Genomic DNA, 18,529 nt, shown 5'->3' on the forward strand with positions numbered 1-18,529 from the left:
GGCACCCACCACCACGCCCAGCTAATTTTGTATTTTTAGTAGAGACAGGGTTTCACTATGTTGGCCAGGCTGGTCTCGAACTCCTGACCTCAGGCAATCTGCCCGCCTTGGCGTCCCAAAGTGCTAGGATTACAGGCATAAGTCACCATGCCTGGCCACAAGATACTATATTTAAAATCTCTTAACAAATGATGGATATTTTTCATTAAACAATTATTAATACTACTATAAGCCAGATGGGCAGTTGTTCTCTCATTCGAGCAGACTGCTACTGTCTCAGGCCGGTGCCCCATTTGGCCTTTGAGGGGAGGGTTGGTAGATGTCACTGAAGATTGTAAAAGGAAGATGGATGTAGTGGCTGTTTTTCTACTTTCTTAGAACCTCTTCCCTTCCCTTCTAGTAACACATACACCCCGGAGATTTTTGTTTGTTTGTTTAAGCTGAGATCTGACAGCATGTGAGGCCTTGCATCCAGGTCAGAAGCACTCTGTCTTTCTGTGTTAAGTGATGTGAAAAGACTAACATCCCCTTTATGCTTAGGCTAGTTTGAGTTGGACTTTTTATCCTTGCAACTGAAAGAGTCCTTACTAAAAGTTGGATGAAAAGGGTTGCAACAGTATTTCTCAAACCTTACTGTGCATAGGAATCCCCTGGGATCTTGTCAGAATGCAGATTCTGATTCAGTAGGTCTGGGTGGGGCCTGGGAATTGGCATTGTAACAAGCTGACAGGTGAAGCACCTGCTGCTGCTCCACACCAAAATGAGTTGCAAGGGACTACCTGGGACATAAAGTGACTACCTCGGAAATGTTTTCCAGACACTTCTGTTCTCTTACTTTCCTTCTCTTCCTCCATGTCTGTGAGCTTCCTTTCTTCCCATGCATGTCCAGTCCTCCTCTACTGTGCTCAGTCATGCAGTGTGGCCCGGGCTTGTATGACACATCCCCATGCTCAGCCCAAACCATCAACAGGCGCATCTCAACTAACTAGGCCCATTCCTTTAGAAGGCAGTTTAGCGAGCACACCTGAGCATCCTTTGGGGGGGGGGGTGGGGGGGGGGGGGGCTCACTCCATCTCAAGGGACTTATTAAAGTATTCCTTCCAAACATAAGCAGAACTCTCTTGGAAAGAAGTCGTGCAAAATATACTATCTACCACGTCATGACATCCCTATTGCCAATGAAGAGACTTGGGTAGGAGGAGGTCTATGGGAACAGTTTTGGACTCCCCTAAAAATGAAACCTGCCTATTGATGTTTGGTCTTGGAAACGATTTCACTCAAAACAACAAATATCTATTGAGTGGAGAGCCTGCTTTGTGCAAAGTGCTCAGCTAAGTAGGCACTTGGAGAAATCCAGAAATACGTGGATTTCCTAAGGGCTAGCAAATGATAGCACTTAGGTCTCTTTCTCGTGTTTTCCAGCTTCCTAGCAGGGATGTTATTTATGGAGGTTTTGGCAAAAGTGGTCCTAGAAATCTTAGCAGCAAGTTTAGAATGAAAGAATAGGAATTTCAAAATGTGTATGTCAGAACTGCATGATTTACCCTCAGTACCATGGTATTTCCTAAGCCTACAGCAAGAGTATGCCCTGGGTCTTTCATTGCCTGCACCTCGTGTCATTACTACCCATGTTCTCCAAGCTTCCCCTTTCCCAACTCTAATCCCTATTTCCCCCATCTAATGGGGTGCTTGGCTCCCTTAGAGATATTAGGGGAAACATCTTTCGTGGTTATATTTGCCTTATCATTCCCAAATCTAAGCTGAAGCTGAAGCCAATGAAACCACCAAATAATGGAATTAAAAAAAAAAAAAAGAAAAAGAAAAAGAACAAAACCCTACTATGAGTAATGGTGTTTAACAAGATACTGTCCTGTTGTAAGAGTCAGATGAGGCTGGGCATGGGGGCTCACGCCTGTAATCCCAGAACTTTGGGAGACTGAGGTGGGACTATCCCTTGAGCCCAGGAGTTCGAGACCAGCCTGGGCAACATAGCAAGACCTCATCTCTACAAAAAAGGGACAAAATTCTCAGGCATAGTGGTGTGCACCTGGAGTCCCAGCTACTTGGGAGGCTGAGGTGGGAGGACTGCATGAGCCCGGGAGGTTAAGATTGCAGTAAGCTGAGATTGCACCACTCCACTCCAGCCTGGGTGACTGAACTACACCCTATCTCAAAAAAAACAGTCAGATAAATTTCATCTGTTTTTGATCACTACCCTTCTTCCACCTCGTTGCTTGGCTTCACTACCTATACCCACTTTATTATTTCCCTCTCCTGCCCATTTACCTACATGTGTTTGTGGCTGCGGTGGTAATGATGCCGTTTAAAATATACTCACAGCATTTTGAACATATTGGAAGAATAAAGCATTAATATATTCAAGAAATAACTTGGCACAACTCTATGATAGTTTTCTATGTTCCTAAATCACCTCTCAAGTTTTTTTCCTGGTCTCTTTCAAACTTCCATTTTTCCTTCATCGCTTCTTCAACATCCTCTCTTGTCACAACTGGCAATCCCTCTGCCTTCTCTTCACTCAGTTCCTTTAGTAGATGCCGTATGTGCCAAATCTGTTCTTCTTTTAAGCGGCTATTCTGTCATGAAAATCAACAGTCATTCATGTTTGATCAACTATCTACACTGTTTTTCCTCAAAATAGAGTCAAGAAGTTCCCGGCCTTTGGGTATCACAGGAAGCCAAGTGGGAAGCCTGGACTTCTACTTCCACCAGGCATTATAAGGTGGTATCCCTACTTCCCCTGGTGGAGCAATGCCAATAAAAGCTAGGTAAAACAGAAGATTACAAATAAGATCTAGAGTCTTAAGACATTATACAAAAATGTCCAGGTTTCAATAAATCACTCATCATACCAAGAAGCAGGGAAGATTGTAAACTAAATGAAAAATGACAATATGTAGATGCCAATACTAAGGTGGCTGACGTTTTAGAATTATTATTTTTAATACTTTTTTTTTTTGTTTTTTTAGAGATGAGGTCTTGCTATGTTGCTATGCTGCTCTGAAACTCACTTGGCCTCTCAAAGTGCTGGGATTACAGGTGTGAGCCAGCAAGCCTGGCCTATAACAAAAGATTCATGTTACTGGAGTATTAGAGGGAGACAAAGAGGGCAGGGTTGAAAAAGTACTCAAATAAATAATGGCTAGAAACTTCCCAAATTTCCAAGAGACATAAACCTATGAATTCAAGAAGCTGAGCGTACCCCAAACAAGATAAGCAGGAAGAAATCCATGTTAAGAAACATCATAATCAAACTTCTGAAAACTAAATATAAGGGAAAAGTCTTAAAAGCAGTCTGAGAAAAACCACACCTTACCTATAGGGGAAAAACAATTAGCATACAGGGCATACCTAATTAGAATATCCAAAATCTGGGCAGCGTGTGGTGGCTCATGCCTGTAATTCCAGTGCTTTCAGAGGCAGAGGTGGGGGGATTACTTGAGGCCAGGAGATCAAGACAAGCCTGGACAGCATAGTGAGATGCTGTGTCTACAAAAAATTTAAAATTTAGTCAGGCATGGTGGTGCCTGTAGTCTCAGCTATTCAGGAGGCTGAGGAGGGAAGATTGCTTTAGCCCAGGAGTTTGAGGTTACAGTGAGCTATGATCGCACCATTGCACTCCAGCTTGGGTGACAGAGAAAGACCCAGTTTCAAAAAATAAAAATAAGAAAATTCAAAATCTGAAATGCTCTAAATCTGAAACTTTTTTTTTTTTTTTTGGGATGGAGTCTTGCTCTGTCACCAAGGCTGGAGTGCAGTGGTGGGTTCTTGGCTCACTGCAACCTCCACCTCCCTGGTTCAAGCGATTCTCCTGCCTCAGCCTCCCAAGTAGCTGGGATTATAGGCTCCCACCACCACACCCGGCTAACTTTTTTTTGTAATTTTAGTAGAGACGGGATTTCACCATGTTGGCCAGGCTGGTCTCGAACTCCTGACCTCAGGTGATCATCTGCCTTGGCCTCCCAAAGTGCTGGGATTACAGGCATGAGCCACTGTGCCCAGCCTAAAATCTGAAACTTCTTGAGTACTAACATGATGCCACAAATGGAAAATGACACACCTGATGCCATGTGACAGGTTGCAGTCAAAATGCAGACACACCAAACACAGTTTATTCAACATCTGCAAGGGGAAAATAAAGTTAACTTCAGGCTATGTGTATAAGGTGTATATGCAACATAAATGAATTTCATGTTTCGACTTGAGTCCCATCCCCAAGGTATATCATTTTGTATGTGCAGATATTCCAAAATCTAAAAGAATCTGAAATTGGAAACACTTCTGGTCCCAAGCATTTCAGTTAAGGGGTACTCAAACTATGTCATCATATTTTTCATCAGAAACCATGCTAGCTAGAAGAAAGGCAATAGGAAGAGTGGCACATTATTTTTTATGTGATAAAAATAAAGAACCGTCCATCTAGAATGCTAGACCCAGTGAAAATACCTAACAAAACATGTGTAGGACTTGCACAGTGAAAACTAGAAAATGCTGATTAAAAAAAATCAAGATCTGGGCCCAGCACAGTGGCTCTTGCCTGTAATACCTGCACTTTGGGAGGCCAAGGCAGGTGAATTGCTTGAGCTTAGGAGTTCAAGACCAGCCTGGGCAACATGGAGAAACCCCGTCTCTACAAAAAATTTAAAAATTAGCCAGATGTGGTGATGCACGCCTGTAGTCCCAGCTACTTGGAAGGCTGAGGTGGGAGCCCAGAAGGTTGAGGCTGCAGTGAGCCGTAATTGTGCCACTGCACTCAAGGCTGGGTGACTGAAGGAGATCCTGTCTCAATAAATAAATAAATTAAATAAATAAAAATAAAACAAGATCTAAATAAATGGAGAAGCATATCATGTTCGTGGATTGGAAGACAGCATAGTAAAGACTTCCCAATTTTGATATACAGCTTTAATATAATCCCTATGTAAAGCTTAGTAAGTTTTCTTTGGTTCGGGGGGCAAATATATACAAGATAATTCTAAAATTTATATGGGAAGACAAAGGAACCAGTATAGCTAAAATGATTTTGAAAAACAAGAATAAAGCAAGAGGAATTAATTTACCTTATTTCAAGATGTATTATATAGCTATAGTAATCAAGACTATGTGGTATAGACAGAGGGGTAGGCATAGAGATCAACTGAAGAGAATAGAGAACTCAGAAACAGACCCACACAAGGCGGGGCGCGGTGGCTCACACCTGTAATTCCAACACTTTGGGAGGCTGAGGCGAGTGGATCGCTTGAGGTCAGTTCGAGACCAGCCTGGCCAACATGGTGAAATCACATCTTTATTAAAAATACAAAATTAGCCAGGCATGGTGGCGGCTGCTTGTAATCCCAGCTACTGAGGAGGCTGAGGCAGTAGAATCGTTTGAACCCAGGAGGTAGAGGTTGCAGTGAGCTGAGATATTGCCACTGCACTCCAGCTCGGGCAACAAAGCAAAACTCCATCTCAAAAAAAAAAAAAAAAATTGTTAATCCTCAAACTTATCCTTATCAAATTTTACTTTATGTATTTTGAGGCTCAGTTATTAGGAGAAAGTGGTACCTCATTGTGGTTTTTATTTGCATTTCTCGAATAACTGTGTTGAGCATCTTTTCATGTGCTTGTTAGCCATTTGTATATCTTCTTTGGAGAAATGCCTATTCAATGTCGAACTTATTTTTGACAAAGGTATGAAAGCAATTCAATGCAGGAAAGATAGCTTTATCAACTAATAGTTCAGATGCAACTGGACATCTGCAGGTAGAAAAAAAAAAGAAGAATCTTGATCTAAGCCTCACACCTTATACACAAACTAACTCAAAATGGACCATGATTTAAATGTAAAAGGTGAAACTACAAAAATTTTAGAATAAAACATAGGAGAAAATCTTTGGGATTTAGGGCTAGGCAAAGAGTTTGAAAACTTGACACTGAAAGCATAATCCGTAAAGGAAAAATTGATAAACTGGACTTCACTAAAATTAAAAACTTTTACTCCGTTACAGACCCTTTTGTGAGGATGAAAGACAAACTACAGACTAGGAGAAAATATTTGCAAATAACATATCCAAGAAAGGACTAGTTTTAGAAGATTTTATATATATATATATATGTAAAACTCAAGAGTACAAAAAGTCTAATTATAAAATGAACAAAAGACAAACAAGCACATGAAAAGACATTCAACATCATTAGCCACTAGGGAAATGCAAATTAAAACCACACTGAGATATTACTACACACCTACCAAAAGGCTAACATAAAATAGTGCATAGCGGCATCACTAAATTCTGGAGAGGATGAGGAGAAACTGGATCCCTCATATATGATGGTGGGAATGTAAAAGGTACAGCCAGTTTGGAAAGTAGTTCAACAGTTTCTTTAAAAACTAACATGTAACTATCATACTACCCAGCAATTGAACTCCTGGGCATTTATTCTAAAGAAATGAAAACTTTTGTTCTTACAAATACCTGTCCATGAATGTTTATATTAGCTTTATGTAAAATGTCCAATAACTGGAAACAACCCAGATGTCCTCCAGGTGAATGGTTAAACAAACTGGTACATCCCCACCACGCTACTAGCCAGCAATAGAAAGAAACTAACTGATAACACACACAACAACCTGGATGTACCTCCAGAGAATTATGCTGAATTTTAAAAAGCCAAGTACCAAAGGGTTACTTATTGTATGATTCCATTTGTATAACATTCCTGAAGTAACATTATAATAATGGAGAACAGATTAATGGTTGCCAGGGTCTAATGAAGGGGCAGAACTGGGAGGGGAGTGAGTGGCTATAAAGGTCACATGAGGGATACTTGTGGTGATGGAAATCTTCTGTATCTTGACTTTCCATGTTAATCTTGTCAATATCCTAGTTATAATATTGTACTGTGATTTTGTAGCATGTTATGAGAAGCTAGGTAATAGGTACATAGGACCTTTCTCTCTATCATTTTTACATCATTTTTTATAACATTTCTATAACTATAAGTTAATCTATACTTATTTCAAAATGAAGTTTAACTAAAAAATGAAGGCCAATGAATATTAACAAAATATTGAAAAATAATATGAAAAATATGAAAAAGAAATAATTTACTACTCTTTAACCAATTCTCAGATATTCTATTTTCTGAAATGAAATAGATTCATGTTTTGTTTGCTTATAAATAAATTGAATTATTTAAGTTTGACATGTTATTTTAAAATGAAATATTTATAGAAACTTGAATAATAGTAATGGAAATATCACTTGCCAAACTATTGCTCTGTTAATACTTTTTCTAAATATGGACTTTTCCACTTATTTTTGTAGAAGTGGAAAATTCCTTTATCAAGTATGTTTTGAATCCTAAGTAAAGATATCTGATTTTACTTATGTTCGTTAATTTTAGTAAGACAACAATGGCCTCTAAATTCAATCCCAGCTCAAAAACATTTACCATGATATACAGGCAAAAAATTTCAAAGAGTGGTAATTTTAAAACAACTACATACAAGTGACAAATAAATGTATATAATATACAAAGAAATTTTACTTTTCTTTCCATACTTGACACAATACTTCTTAAAATAAATCCAGATCTCCTAGATCAAATATTTAACAGAATGACTATTCTTTTCAAGTATGTGATATTTTTCATTTATAAAATTTAAAAAAATTTTGTTTAATTTTTACCTTTTTAGAGACAGGATCTTAGTCTGTTGCCCAAGCTGGAGTACATGGCATGGTCATAGCTCACTGTAACCTCAAACTCCTGGGCTCAAGCATCTTCCTGCCTTAGCCCCCTGAGTAGGTGGGACTACAGGTGCACACCACTGCACCTGGCTACTTTTTACAATTTTTTTGTAGAGACGGGCTCTCACTATGTTGCCCAGGCTGGTCTCAAAACTCCTGGCCTCAAGCGATCCTCCTGCCTTGGCCTCCCAAAGTGTTGGGATTACAGGCATAAGCCACTGTGCCTGGCCTGCATAAACATTATTAAACACTATTTGACATTATATATAAATTTAATATCATCTATATTAAACTTCCCAAACCCCATATGAATTTTGAATGGAAGGAGAATGTGTCTGATAGCATTTTACAGAATTCAATGTCTCAAAAATTATTTTGAGTAATATACAGAAACAAAATTTAGTTAGCTGTATCACTAATGTGCTAAAAATATGTTTATCCTACAAGTGAGGTAAATAATTACTATTTAAGGTAAGAATAATTATCACATTATAAAAATGGAAAAAGGATATTCAGTAAATAAGCTACAAAAAAAAGATTGGTTTTGTTTTCATATAAAGTCATCTCACACTCACCCTTTTAACTTTTTAAGACTCATAAGAGCAAGAAAAGAGGCTGGGTGTGGTGGCTCACGCCTGTAATCCCAACATTTTGGGAAGCTGAGGTAAATGGATCACTTGAGGTCAAGAGTTTGAGACCAGCCTGGCCAACATGGTGAAACCCCGTCTCTACAAAAAGTACAGAAATTAGTTGGGTGTGGTGGTGCATGCCTGTAATCCCAGCTATTTGGGTGGCTGAGGCATGAGAATCCCTTGAAACTGGGAGGTGGAGATTGTAGTGAGCAGAGATTGCGCCACTGCACTCCAGCCTGGGTGACGGAGTGAGACTGTCTCAAACAAACAAATGAAAAAGCAAGAAAGGAAGTTGCCAAAACAGAGCAGAGAGTTCCAATCTACTATTCACCTTACTTTCCTCAGTGATAAGATTCTACATAACCATGGTACATTATCAAATCCAGGAAAGTGACATTAGTACGATGTTATTAACTAGAGACTTTATTCTTTTCCGTTTGTACATATACTCATTTGTTTTGGTGTACAATATTATGAAATTTATCACATATAGATATGAAAATTATTAACAAGTAGATGGTTATTTGAAGCCATAGTGTTAAGTGAGATGACCCCAAAAAGGAGTGAGAGAAAAGGGTTGAGATCAGAACTCTGCTAAATGTGATAATTAAGGGATGGGTCTAGGCAAAGAGCAGTGAATAAAAAATGAGAAGAAATGGTCAGAGAGGTAGGAGAAAAGTTAAGATACAGTGAGGTCCTAGAACCCAAAGGAGAAAAAGGTTTTAAGATAAAGGAAGTGGCTGCTGAAGAGGTGAGAGGTAAAGAAAGGACTAAAAAGAGTCTACTGGACGTGGCAAATTGGTCATTAATAACTTTTGCTAGAGCAGTTGTGGTGGAATAGTAGGAATGAAAGAATGAATGGAGAGTAAGAAAGTAGACAGAGTGAACTACGGAATATCTAATGAGGTAGGTGGAGCAATGAATGCAAACTGAGAGAAAGATAATAAATGAGGTGATAATCCAAACAGAACTAAATATACATAGGAAGAGATGATGTGTAGGAAAGAAGAGGGGCATTTCTGATTTTGAAATAACTGAAGAGAAAACATGAGTCATGTTAAATATCTATGACCTCAAAACATTTTTCCTTCCACTAGTGCTGGCATGAATCAACTCAACAAATATTTATTGAACACCTACTCAAGTTGGACTCTTCTGGAGAAACAAAGAAGTAAGACTGGATTGCTGCTGCCTAAAAAGCTTGCAATTTAATAATGGAGATATAATTTTACACAATATTCCAACTTAGGTTGGGGGAATGAAAAGGAGCTAACCAAGAAAAAAGCATTCCAGGAAGAGGAAACAGCATGAGCAAAGGCACAAATAAATAGATTGGTTTTTCAAGATTTCAAAGAAGAGATGGTAAGCAAAAGGTGGAGCACTGATAGAGGCAGGAGGCAGAAAAATGCCTAGGCAGATGGGGCCGGTCCCCAGTGAAATCCAACCTTCAAGCTGGAAACAGTTCTGGGTAAATCCTCCAACCATATTGATAACCCGCCTTCCTGTTTGGCGAGCTTTCCTCTGATTGGTCCTCATCCTTCACCTATTTTACATATACCTACCCTTTCCTAATTGGTTTTCTACACTATTGTGCCCATCTTAACATTTTTTGCATACTCAGAAACCAATCAGCACACAGTCTCTACTCTGAACCCATAAAAAGCCCTGGGCTCAGCCATGTTGGGAACTCTCCTGCCTTTGGGTAGAGGGACCACCCCTGCATCCCCTCCCTGCTAAAAGCTGTTTCATCACTCAGTAAAACTTCCCACCTTGCTCACTCTTCGCGTGTCTGCATGCCTACTTCTTCCTGGTTGTGAGTCAAGAACCCAGACCTAGCTGAGCTAAGGAGCAAAAAATCCTCCATCAGCAGCTGGAGACAAGGTTTGAGAGGTGAACAGGGGTCAGATTTTGAAGGGCGCTGAAGACTTTAGTAAAGATGATAGATTTTATTTTCTGTGCAATAGGAAGCCACTGAAGGATGTTAAGAGATGAGAGGTAAAGTAAGGACTAAAAAGAGTCTATTAGACCTGGCAAATTGGTCATTAATAACTTTTGCTAGAGCAGTTGTGGTAGAATAGTACGAATGAAAGAATGGACCTGGTTTACAATATTCAAAAGGTAATTCTGGTTGCACTGTGGAAAATGTACTTTGAGGGCAGGATGAGTAAGAGATGGTGGTTTAAATTACAGCAATAACAATATAAAAGGAAAGAAATGGATGATATTCAGATACAGAGTTGTAGTTAGAATCTGCCTTTCCTTGCTCCTCACTGCTGGGTCCACTAATGTGCATTCTTGAGCCAATCCTCATGGAAACAAGAACTTTAACTATTTCTGGCTCCAAATGATGGGCTAAGGGGAAAACGATTACTCAATCCTGATTTGTTGTACTTTCCACAACCAAGTCCTGATCTACAAGTCCCTGTGCTGATCACTGGAGGATGAGCATGGGTGCCTTGATGGGACTTACTTCTCTTTAGTGCTCTGGATCTCATGTGGAGCCTGCATTCAGGCACCAGGCCAAACTGAGCTTCTGTTTTAGTCCCTATTACAAGTGAATGAAACTTGAGAATCGTGACAGTGTCAGAGTCACAGTTATATTACTGGCTTGTCTTATCCACTAAATATTTACTAAATGAACAAATAAATTAGCGCTATGGGGAGACAGGAATCCCCATTTTACAAGAGTGAAATTGAGGCTCATACCAAATCTGGCCAAAATGACATCAGCAGTAAGCTGTACAGTCAGGATGCAAACTCAGGTCTCTGACTCCAGACTCTATTAAAATTTGTAGATATATTCTTTTTAGACAGAAGCCAAAATAAAACAGTTAACTGTGGAAGTTTCAGGGCCCATATAAAATAAATGTGTTAAAAGGGGGCACCCTCAGTATTTCTTCATTCGTGAGATACCTTGAGGGATAAATTGTGTTAATTATCATTGATTGCTTCCAAACTTTATTTCTGTTGATCTTTAGTCCCAATAGTCATATATAGCACCTTTTTGATATTCATTTTTATCTGATTTTATAAAAACAGTATATCATCTTAAATATGCAATTAATTTAACAACTGAGGTTGTGCTTTTCAAATCGTATTTACATATGCATACTCTCTGAAAATCTAAAAGAAAAAAGACAAAGAGATTTAAAATGGAGAACCAATGTTTTATAGTTTGGTTAAATAAAGTCAAAAGATAAATGTGGTTTCAAAACTTTAAAATTTTGAACTTAAGATTCAGTGTCTTCAGGGTCTAAACAACATAATTCAACCCAACTTCCACTGACATTATAACTAATATAATGGGAACAGCAGTACCCTTCTGCCTCACATGTACAAAGAAACTTAGATTGTAAATCAATCAATTCCAAGCTTTGAAGAAGATAATTTCCTAGAGTATATTTCACCATAATCCACAATTTTTTAAAGCATGAGTGTAAATATTTAATGACTATATATAGGCTCTAAATTTTATACTCACTCTTTCATGATATTTTTGGTTCTTTTCCCTAAGTGTCTTTATTTGAAACATGAATCGCTCCACTGCATTTTCCTTTATTTGACATCTGAGAATCAACAAAGATAAAATGTGTTAGAATCATTTATCTTAGGAAATGAGAAAAAATTTAAAAAGTATTTGAAGTGAATTATTAAATGTATTATGAAAACACATTTAGGGATAAAAACCTTTCCTAAATGGTTTTGTGTTTCTGAATCTATTTTACTCACTAAAATATATATTGGAGAGAAAACTTCAAAGTTGTTTGGTTTTTTTTTTTGAAAAAAATCATTTTTTCATGTTTTATAGTCATAATTTTATACTTTCTAATTGTTTAGAAAGTAAACAAAAGTTTACTTTTGTTTTATAGTCGTAATTTTATACTTCCTAATCGTTTATAAATAATTTAGCCTAAAGGAAAACTAGTAGAGGGCATACAGAAAACATGCTTTCTAGAATTCTAAAAACATTCAGACAAAAATGACAAACCTGACTTTATAAGGGCAAGCACACCTTCTTGAAATACTAAGGTAAACTAGGCATGCCTATTGGTTCAAGTTCATTAGTGTGCCATCTCTTCTACAAATAATAAAAACTTCTTTCCTGGCACAAATACATTTCTTTAACACTCAACAACTATTTGTTGAGTGTCTGTAAGGTATGAAAGAGAGATAGAAAAGTGCAGAAAGACTTTCTTATAGGCTATATGATAGCTATTTGAGGTGTTAAGTATAGTATATCTCTTTAAAAATGTGCCAGGCATGTGGCTCACACCTGTAATCCCAGCACTCTGGGAGGCCATGGCAGGTGGATCTGTTTTTTTTTTTTTTTGAGATAGAGTCTCGCTCTGTCGCCCAGGCTGGAGTGCAGTTGCATGATCTCAGCTCACTGCAACCTCTGCCTCCTGGGTTCAAGCGATTCTCCTGCCTCAGCCTCCCTAGTAACTGGGATTATAGGCGCCCGCCACCATGCCTGGCTAATTTTTCTATTTTTCGTAGAGACGGGGTTTCACCATGTTGGCCAGGCTGGTCTCGAACTCCTGACCTCAAGTGATCTGCCCACTTCAGGCTCTCAAAGTGCTGGGGTTACAGATGTGAGCCACCGTGCCCGGCCAGCAGGTGGATCTCTTGAGGACAGGAGTTCCAGACCAGGCTGGCCAACAAGGCAAAACCCTGTCTTTACTAGAAATACAAAAATTAGCCAAGTGTGGAGGTGAATGCCTGTAGTTCCAGCTACTCGGGAGGCGGAGGCATGAGAATCGCTTGAAACCAGGAGGCGGAGGTTGCAGCGAACCAAGATCATGTCACTGCACTCCAGCCTGGGTGACAGAGTGAGATCCAGTGTCAAAGTAAATAAATAGTTTTTAAAAATTTATAGTATATCTTGTATCACTATGACCTAATAAATCTTGTAACTTTAAATCTGAGACCAAAATAAGGCAACAGAAATGTGTTACCTAAACCCTTTGGCTCAATTAAAAACAAAATAAAACAAAAAGAGAAATACAGTACCTCTGTAGTAGAGTGGAGAGTAGTTAAAGAATGAGAAACTCTGGTTTTAAATCTTGCCCTTACCACTTCTTGTCTACATGATCTCAGGGAAGTCAATTCCCTGGGCCTAAATGTCCAAGCTGTCAAATGGGATAACAATACCTAGCTCTGCTTATTATCGTAAGGATTAAAATAAGAAATCATATGTGAATGTTTCTAGCATAAAATAAATGCTTAGTAAATTTCAGTTGAATTAAACCTTATATCCTTAGCCCTTTCCCCCAAACATCAATTATATTTGTGACATTGTATACTCATTAGAGAGAAAAACTAGGCTCTTTCTTTCCCAATAATGAGAAAATGCAACATTAAAAAAAAATCCTTTACTGGTCAAAAAAAGCTCTTTGGATACTATGAAACTTGAATTTTAGAGCTGGTTTTCCAGTTCTCTAAGGATATTTAACCTCCAGAAATAAGAGGATTGATGGAGATGAACTCTATGCTTCCTTTTCAGTTACAAAATTCGCAATTTAAATGGACCAATATTCCCTTTCAAACAGTCATACATACAATGTGGATTTAAAGAGCTGAAAGGTGCCCAGCATTGTTTTAGGCATTATAGAGACAGTGTTGTTTTTTTTTGTTTGTTTTTTTTTGTTTTTTTTTTTGAAACAGAGTCTTGCTCTGTCACCTAGGCTGGAGTACAGTAGCATGATCTCGGCTCACTGCAAACTCCCCCTCTCAGGTTCAAGTGATTGTCCCACCTCAGCCTCCCCAGTAACTGGGATTACAGGCACATGCCACCACACCCAGCTAATTTTTGAATTTTTTGCAGAGACGAGGTTTCACCATGTTGGCCAGGCTGGTCTTGAAATCCTGGCCTCAAGTGATCCACCTGCCTCAGCCTCCTGAAGTGCTAGGATTATAGGCGTGAGCCACTGCTCCTGGCCTACAGAGATAATTTTGAACAACACCTTCATGATCCTTGCCTTCAAGGACTACCTTTTGCTGGATAATAAGAAGTAAACACATAAACATATTGAAACATATTGTTTACACATTATGATAAATACCATGGGGAAAATAACAGGATATAAGAAGGACCATAAATGGAGGGGACTACTATAGTAGATAGGGCAGGCTCCACAAAATAATAAGAAAATAAGGCTCTATGCTGCCCAGGCTGAGCTTGAACTCCTGGGCTCAAGGAATCCTCCAGGCTCAGCCTCCCAAGTAGCTGGGATTACAGATGTGCACCACCACACTTGGCTGATCTTTGACTTCTTACCTAAAGCTTACATTTGTGCAAAAATTTTGAAGGAGTGCCTTTTCTACCTCCCGTTTTTCAGGAGATTAAAAAAAAAGTATTATAAGTGAAAATTATCTGAAAAGAACCTATGCAAATGTGTAAATTACTGACATCATTTCTGCAATTATAAATATAGTAATCCTACTTCTTTACATGGGTAGAGCAGGCAAATGAATCTCAAGATGTGGTCTTCATTGGTTAAACTGAATCTACAGATGGGCTCGTTAATAGACCAATTCCCTGGCTGCAACTGAGAGCTTTCCTTGGTGATGACTGAGCATGCAATGATTGGGCTGGAGACCACGTGCAGCCCCAACCCCATTGCATGGGTCATATTTATACTAAAATTATTTGCTATTTATCTGAAACTCATATTTAATTGGGCATCATTTATTTCTTTTTTTTTATATTTTCAGTATATTAAAAAGGAACAGTACAAATGCTGTGGTATTAAAAAGGATGCTTATTTTTCAACAAATGAATTTTTATAAACAATCCTGTAATGAAATGAAAACAGTATCTTAATACATTACAAGTTTTTGTTAAACAAGATTTTAACATTTTAAAATTAGAAAACGTTAAGATTAAATTCTTTCAAAGGTTCAAACAAAAAAACAACCTGTACAGTCTCCATTACATGTGTCTTTGTACACATTCTGGGCACTTTGAAAATGTTAAAGTTTTTAACGTTTGACAGAAGCAGCACTTAAAGCCTTCATGAATCTTTTTTTCCAAAAAAGTATGCTTTCAGTAAAACATTTTACCGTTTTATCTAACTATGCACTGACATTTTTGTTCTTCCTGAAAAGGGGATATATGCTAACACTGTATTTTTAATGTAAAAATATATGTGTAGAGATATTTTAACTTCCTGAGTGACTTATACCTCAAATGTGATTTAATGAACAATTTCTAAATTTTAGAATGAAACAGTATGTGTAGATCTACACATGTATGTTCAACTAGGGTAAAGCTCAAGAGCATGTCACAGAATTTATACGTAAATTATATAAGAAGTTAAGCAATGCCTTTATCCCCAAACTTTACCAATAAGCCTTCTCAAATACAATGTTAGTAAAGTGAATCACTGAAAAGTTTCATTTTTGAATTAACTAAAATACCAGTAGCCATTTTAGACTGTCAACCTGGATGTTTTCTTGATTCACTAGCAAGAAATTTCTTGCAATACAAAAAGATAACAAATAATTAAAATATCTGCTTTATCATACAACTTCACCTCCTCCTAAAGTGTCTAAAATGATTAGGAATTGTAGCACTTTCTTTTGCATAAAACCCTTTCCTCTTCATAAAACCCTGAGGTGAAAGGTCATTAATGTAATAAAACCACAATTCATTTTGTATTAAACTGTAGCTTTAAAAAAAGTATAAAGAAATGTGACAACTTGTAAAGCTGCTCTGTACAGTTTTTCAACAAAATATTTCCATATCAACTTAGTCAAAGGGCCTAAAATGACCCTATAAAAACAATGTCCTTTTAACATGTGTTAGTGTCAAGATGAGTGCCATTTTCCATCTCTACTATTGTCTCTTCTGTTATCATAGTCATGGCTCCAGCCATCATGATTCCTATCTTCATAGAAGAAATCATCTCTCTTTCCTCTGTAATGATGGTCAGACCCATGATCAGTGTAACGCTGTTCCCGGCCATAATGTCTATCTGCTAGGTAGGGATGAGAATTCATTCTGACTTTACGCTGTGATGATGGTGTACCTTGGCGCCACTGGGAGCTTGAAGACTGGTTAAAACTATGACTGTGTGATTGAACTAATGGTGAAAATCCTGATTGATCCAGAGGTGAAGAACCAAATTTTCCACCATATGACATTTGTCTGAAAGCACTGTTCATCACTGCTTGTCTCTGAAAATTTTCTGGAGAAGAGAAAGATCTCTGAATTATCTGTGCTGATGAAGTCATGTTATCCATAGTCCTTTCGTACCTGCTGCTAGGAGATGTGGAGGTAGGGCTTGAATTTCCAACATGATGTTGGGGATATGACAAACTGACGTCTTGCGAGGCATGACTACTTCCTGATCTAAACTGAATTTTGATAGGCCTTCCATCAAGTTTGATTCCATTAAGTAGATTCATTGTATAAGGAACAGATACTTCATGTTTGAAATTCACAAACGCAAACTGCTTTGGTTTACCATCCTTATCTTTTGGAATTTTCACCTTTATTACTGGCCCAGCCTGGTGGAAAAGCTCGAAAAGGAGATCCTCGGTCACTTTCGTTTCAAGGTTGCCCACAAAGAGAGTGCGATCCGCTTCCGCAGCCTCCGCCTCCATCTCCGGCATCGTTTATTTCTATTTGCTACAATTGGCAACCCCACACTTAAGCCCACCACCCCTCCCTCAGAGCATTTAGGAGCAAATGGCCTCAGGCTTTGTCTCTTGTCCATTTGTGGAGTGAGCAGTTCAGGACAATGTGAGTGGCAGCAGCAGGCCTCAGTGGGGAATTCTGAGATGCCCGAAATGTTTTGGCAGCTTCACTGGCCCTCTTGTGGAGCTTATGGTAGCTGTGGGTCTAATTTAGCTGAGCCTGTCTTTGAAATCCACTTCAGCCTTCTCTGGCTTCATGAAGAGGTGTGTTTTACCAGGAAGCAGATGAAGCTTAACTTCAGAACTCAACACTATTATGGGGACTTCAAGCATCATTGTTCCTTATACACTTTTTCCTTTTTAATATCTCCCCCATCTACTCAGTGCCCTAGAATCTGACATGTCACACTAGGTACTGAAGCAAGTGGGGTGATAATAAACCCATTTAAACCCATACATTAAAGCCGTTTGAAAAGGTTATGGCACTATTCTAAAGCACAGTGATATTAAATTGTTAGTAAGACAATATGTCACCTTTCCCCCACTCTCTATGTTGTTAAAATGTTAGTAATGTGTCAATATTCCCCCCACCCATGCAATTTCATTGAAAATTCTGGGAAGAAAAAAAAAATTTTTGAATTCCAAAAAACCTATATTTTTGTGTTTTTTTCTTTAAACCTATAACCATACCCACATGTTTTTATATCTCTATCCATATTCATTGTAGAAAACTGGGAGACAACAAGTATAAAGGAGAAAATAAAAACTACCGTTACTTAGAGATGATCATTTTATAGATTTAGTATTGGCAGTATCAGTTCTTCACAAACAACCATAGAAGTTCATGACCTTATGTTCTGGGAAAGAGTTCCTATATCCATGAAATTACCTGATAAAAGGGCAGGGTTGCTTTGTTACAAATGTTTTCAGAATATTTGAACAATTTATACTCACCAGTGGGTAAGAAAGAGCATGTTTATTGGTGGGCATTTCATCACTGAGTGTTAGTACATTAAAAAATTTGTTTCCTGTATCAACAGGCAAAAATAGCATTGTATTTGTTTTCATGAGTGTGATTTTGCTTTCAGACAAGATCCAACAACATTTACTCAACAAAGAAACTCTGAGCTCATACTATAGGGCTGTGCTAGATACTAGAGGTACAGAGATGAGTAAAGAATAGTCTTCAAGGAGCTCACAGTTTGTTGAGGGAGAATGAAGCACAAATGACCTGCCATATTTTTTCCTTCACCTCAAATATTCTAACTGCCTTATTCATATAAAAACACAAATCTGGGCTGGGTGCAGTGGCTCACGCCTGTAATCCTAGCATTTCAGGAGGTTGAGATGGGCTGATCGCTTGAGCCCAGGAGTTTGAGACCAGCCTGGTCAACATAGGGAGACCCTCCTGTCTCTATAAAAATAAACAAACATGGCTAACACCTGTAATCCCAGCACTTTGGGAGGCCAAGGCAGGAGGATCTCCTGAGATCAGGAGTTCAAGAC

The 18,529-nt window shown here is 38.4% G+C and overlaps 1 protein-coding gene and 1 pseudogene across 3 annotated transcripts in view; both read right to left on the bottom strand.

Annotated features, from left to right (window-relative positions):
- CCDC83 (coiled-coil domain containing 83) overlaps positions 1–18,529 on the bottom strand; it is a 66,601-nt gene that overhangs the window by 34,584 nt on the left and 13,488 nt on the right. For all 3 annotated transcript variants that reach the window (XM_003254585.3, XM_012503035.2, XM_030828951.1), the window contains 2 exons: positions 11,865–11,949; positions 2,432–2,594 (listed from right to left, as the gene is read on the bottom strand). In XM_003254585.3, the coding sequence (XP_003254633.2) occupies positions 2,432–2,594; positions 11,865–11,949 (248 nt within the window). The remainder of the gene's footprint in view (positions 1–2,431; positions 2,595–11,864; positions 11,950–18,529) is intronic.
- Positions 16,193–16,990, bottom strand: LOC100581519 (annotated as a pseudogene).

This window comes from Nomascus leucogenys, chromosome 15 (genome assembly GCF_006542625.1).
Source record: "Nomascus leucogenys isolate Asia chromosome 15, Asia_NLE_v1, whole genome shotgun sequence".
NCBI lineage: Eukaryota > Metazoa > Chordata > Mammalia > Primates > Hylobatidae > Nomascus > Nomascus leucogenys.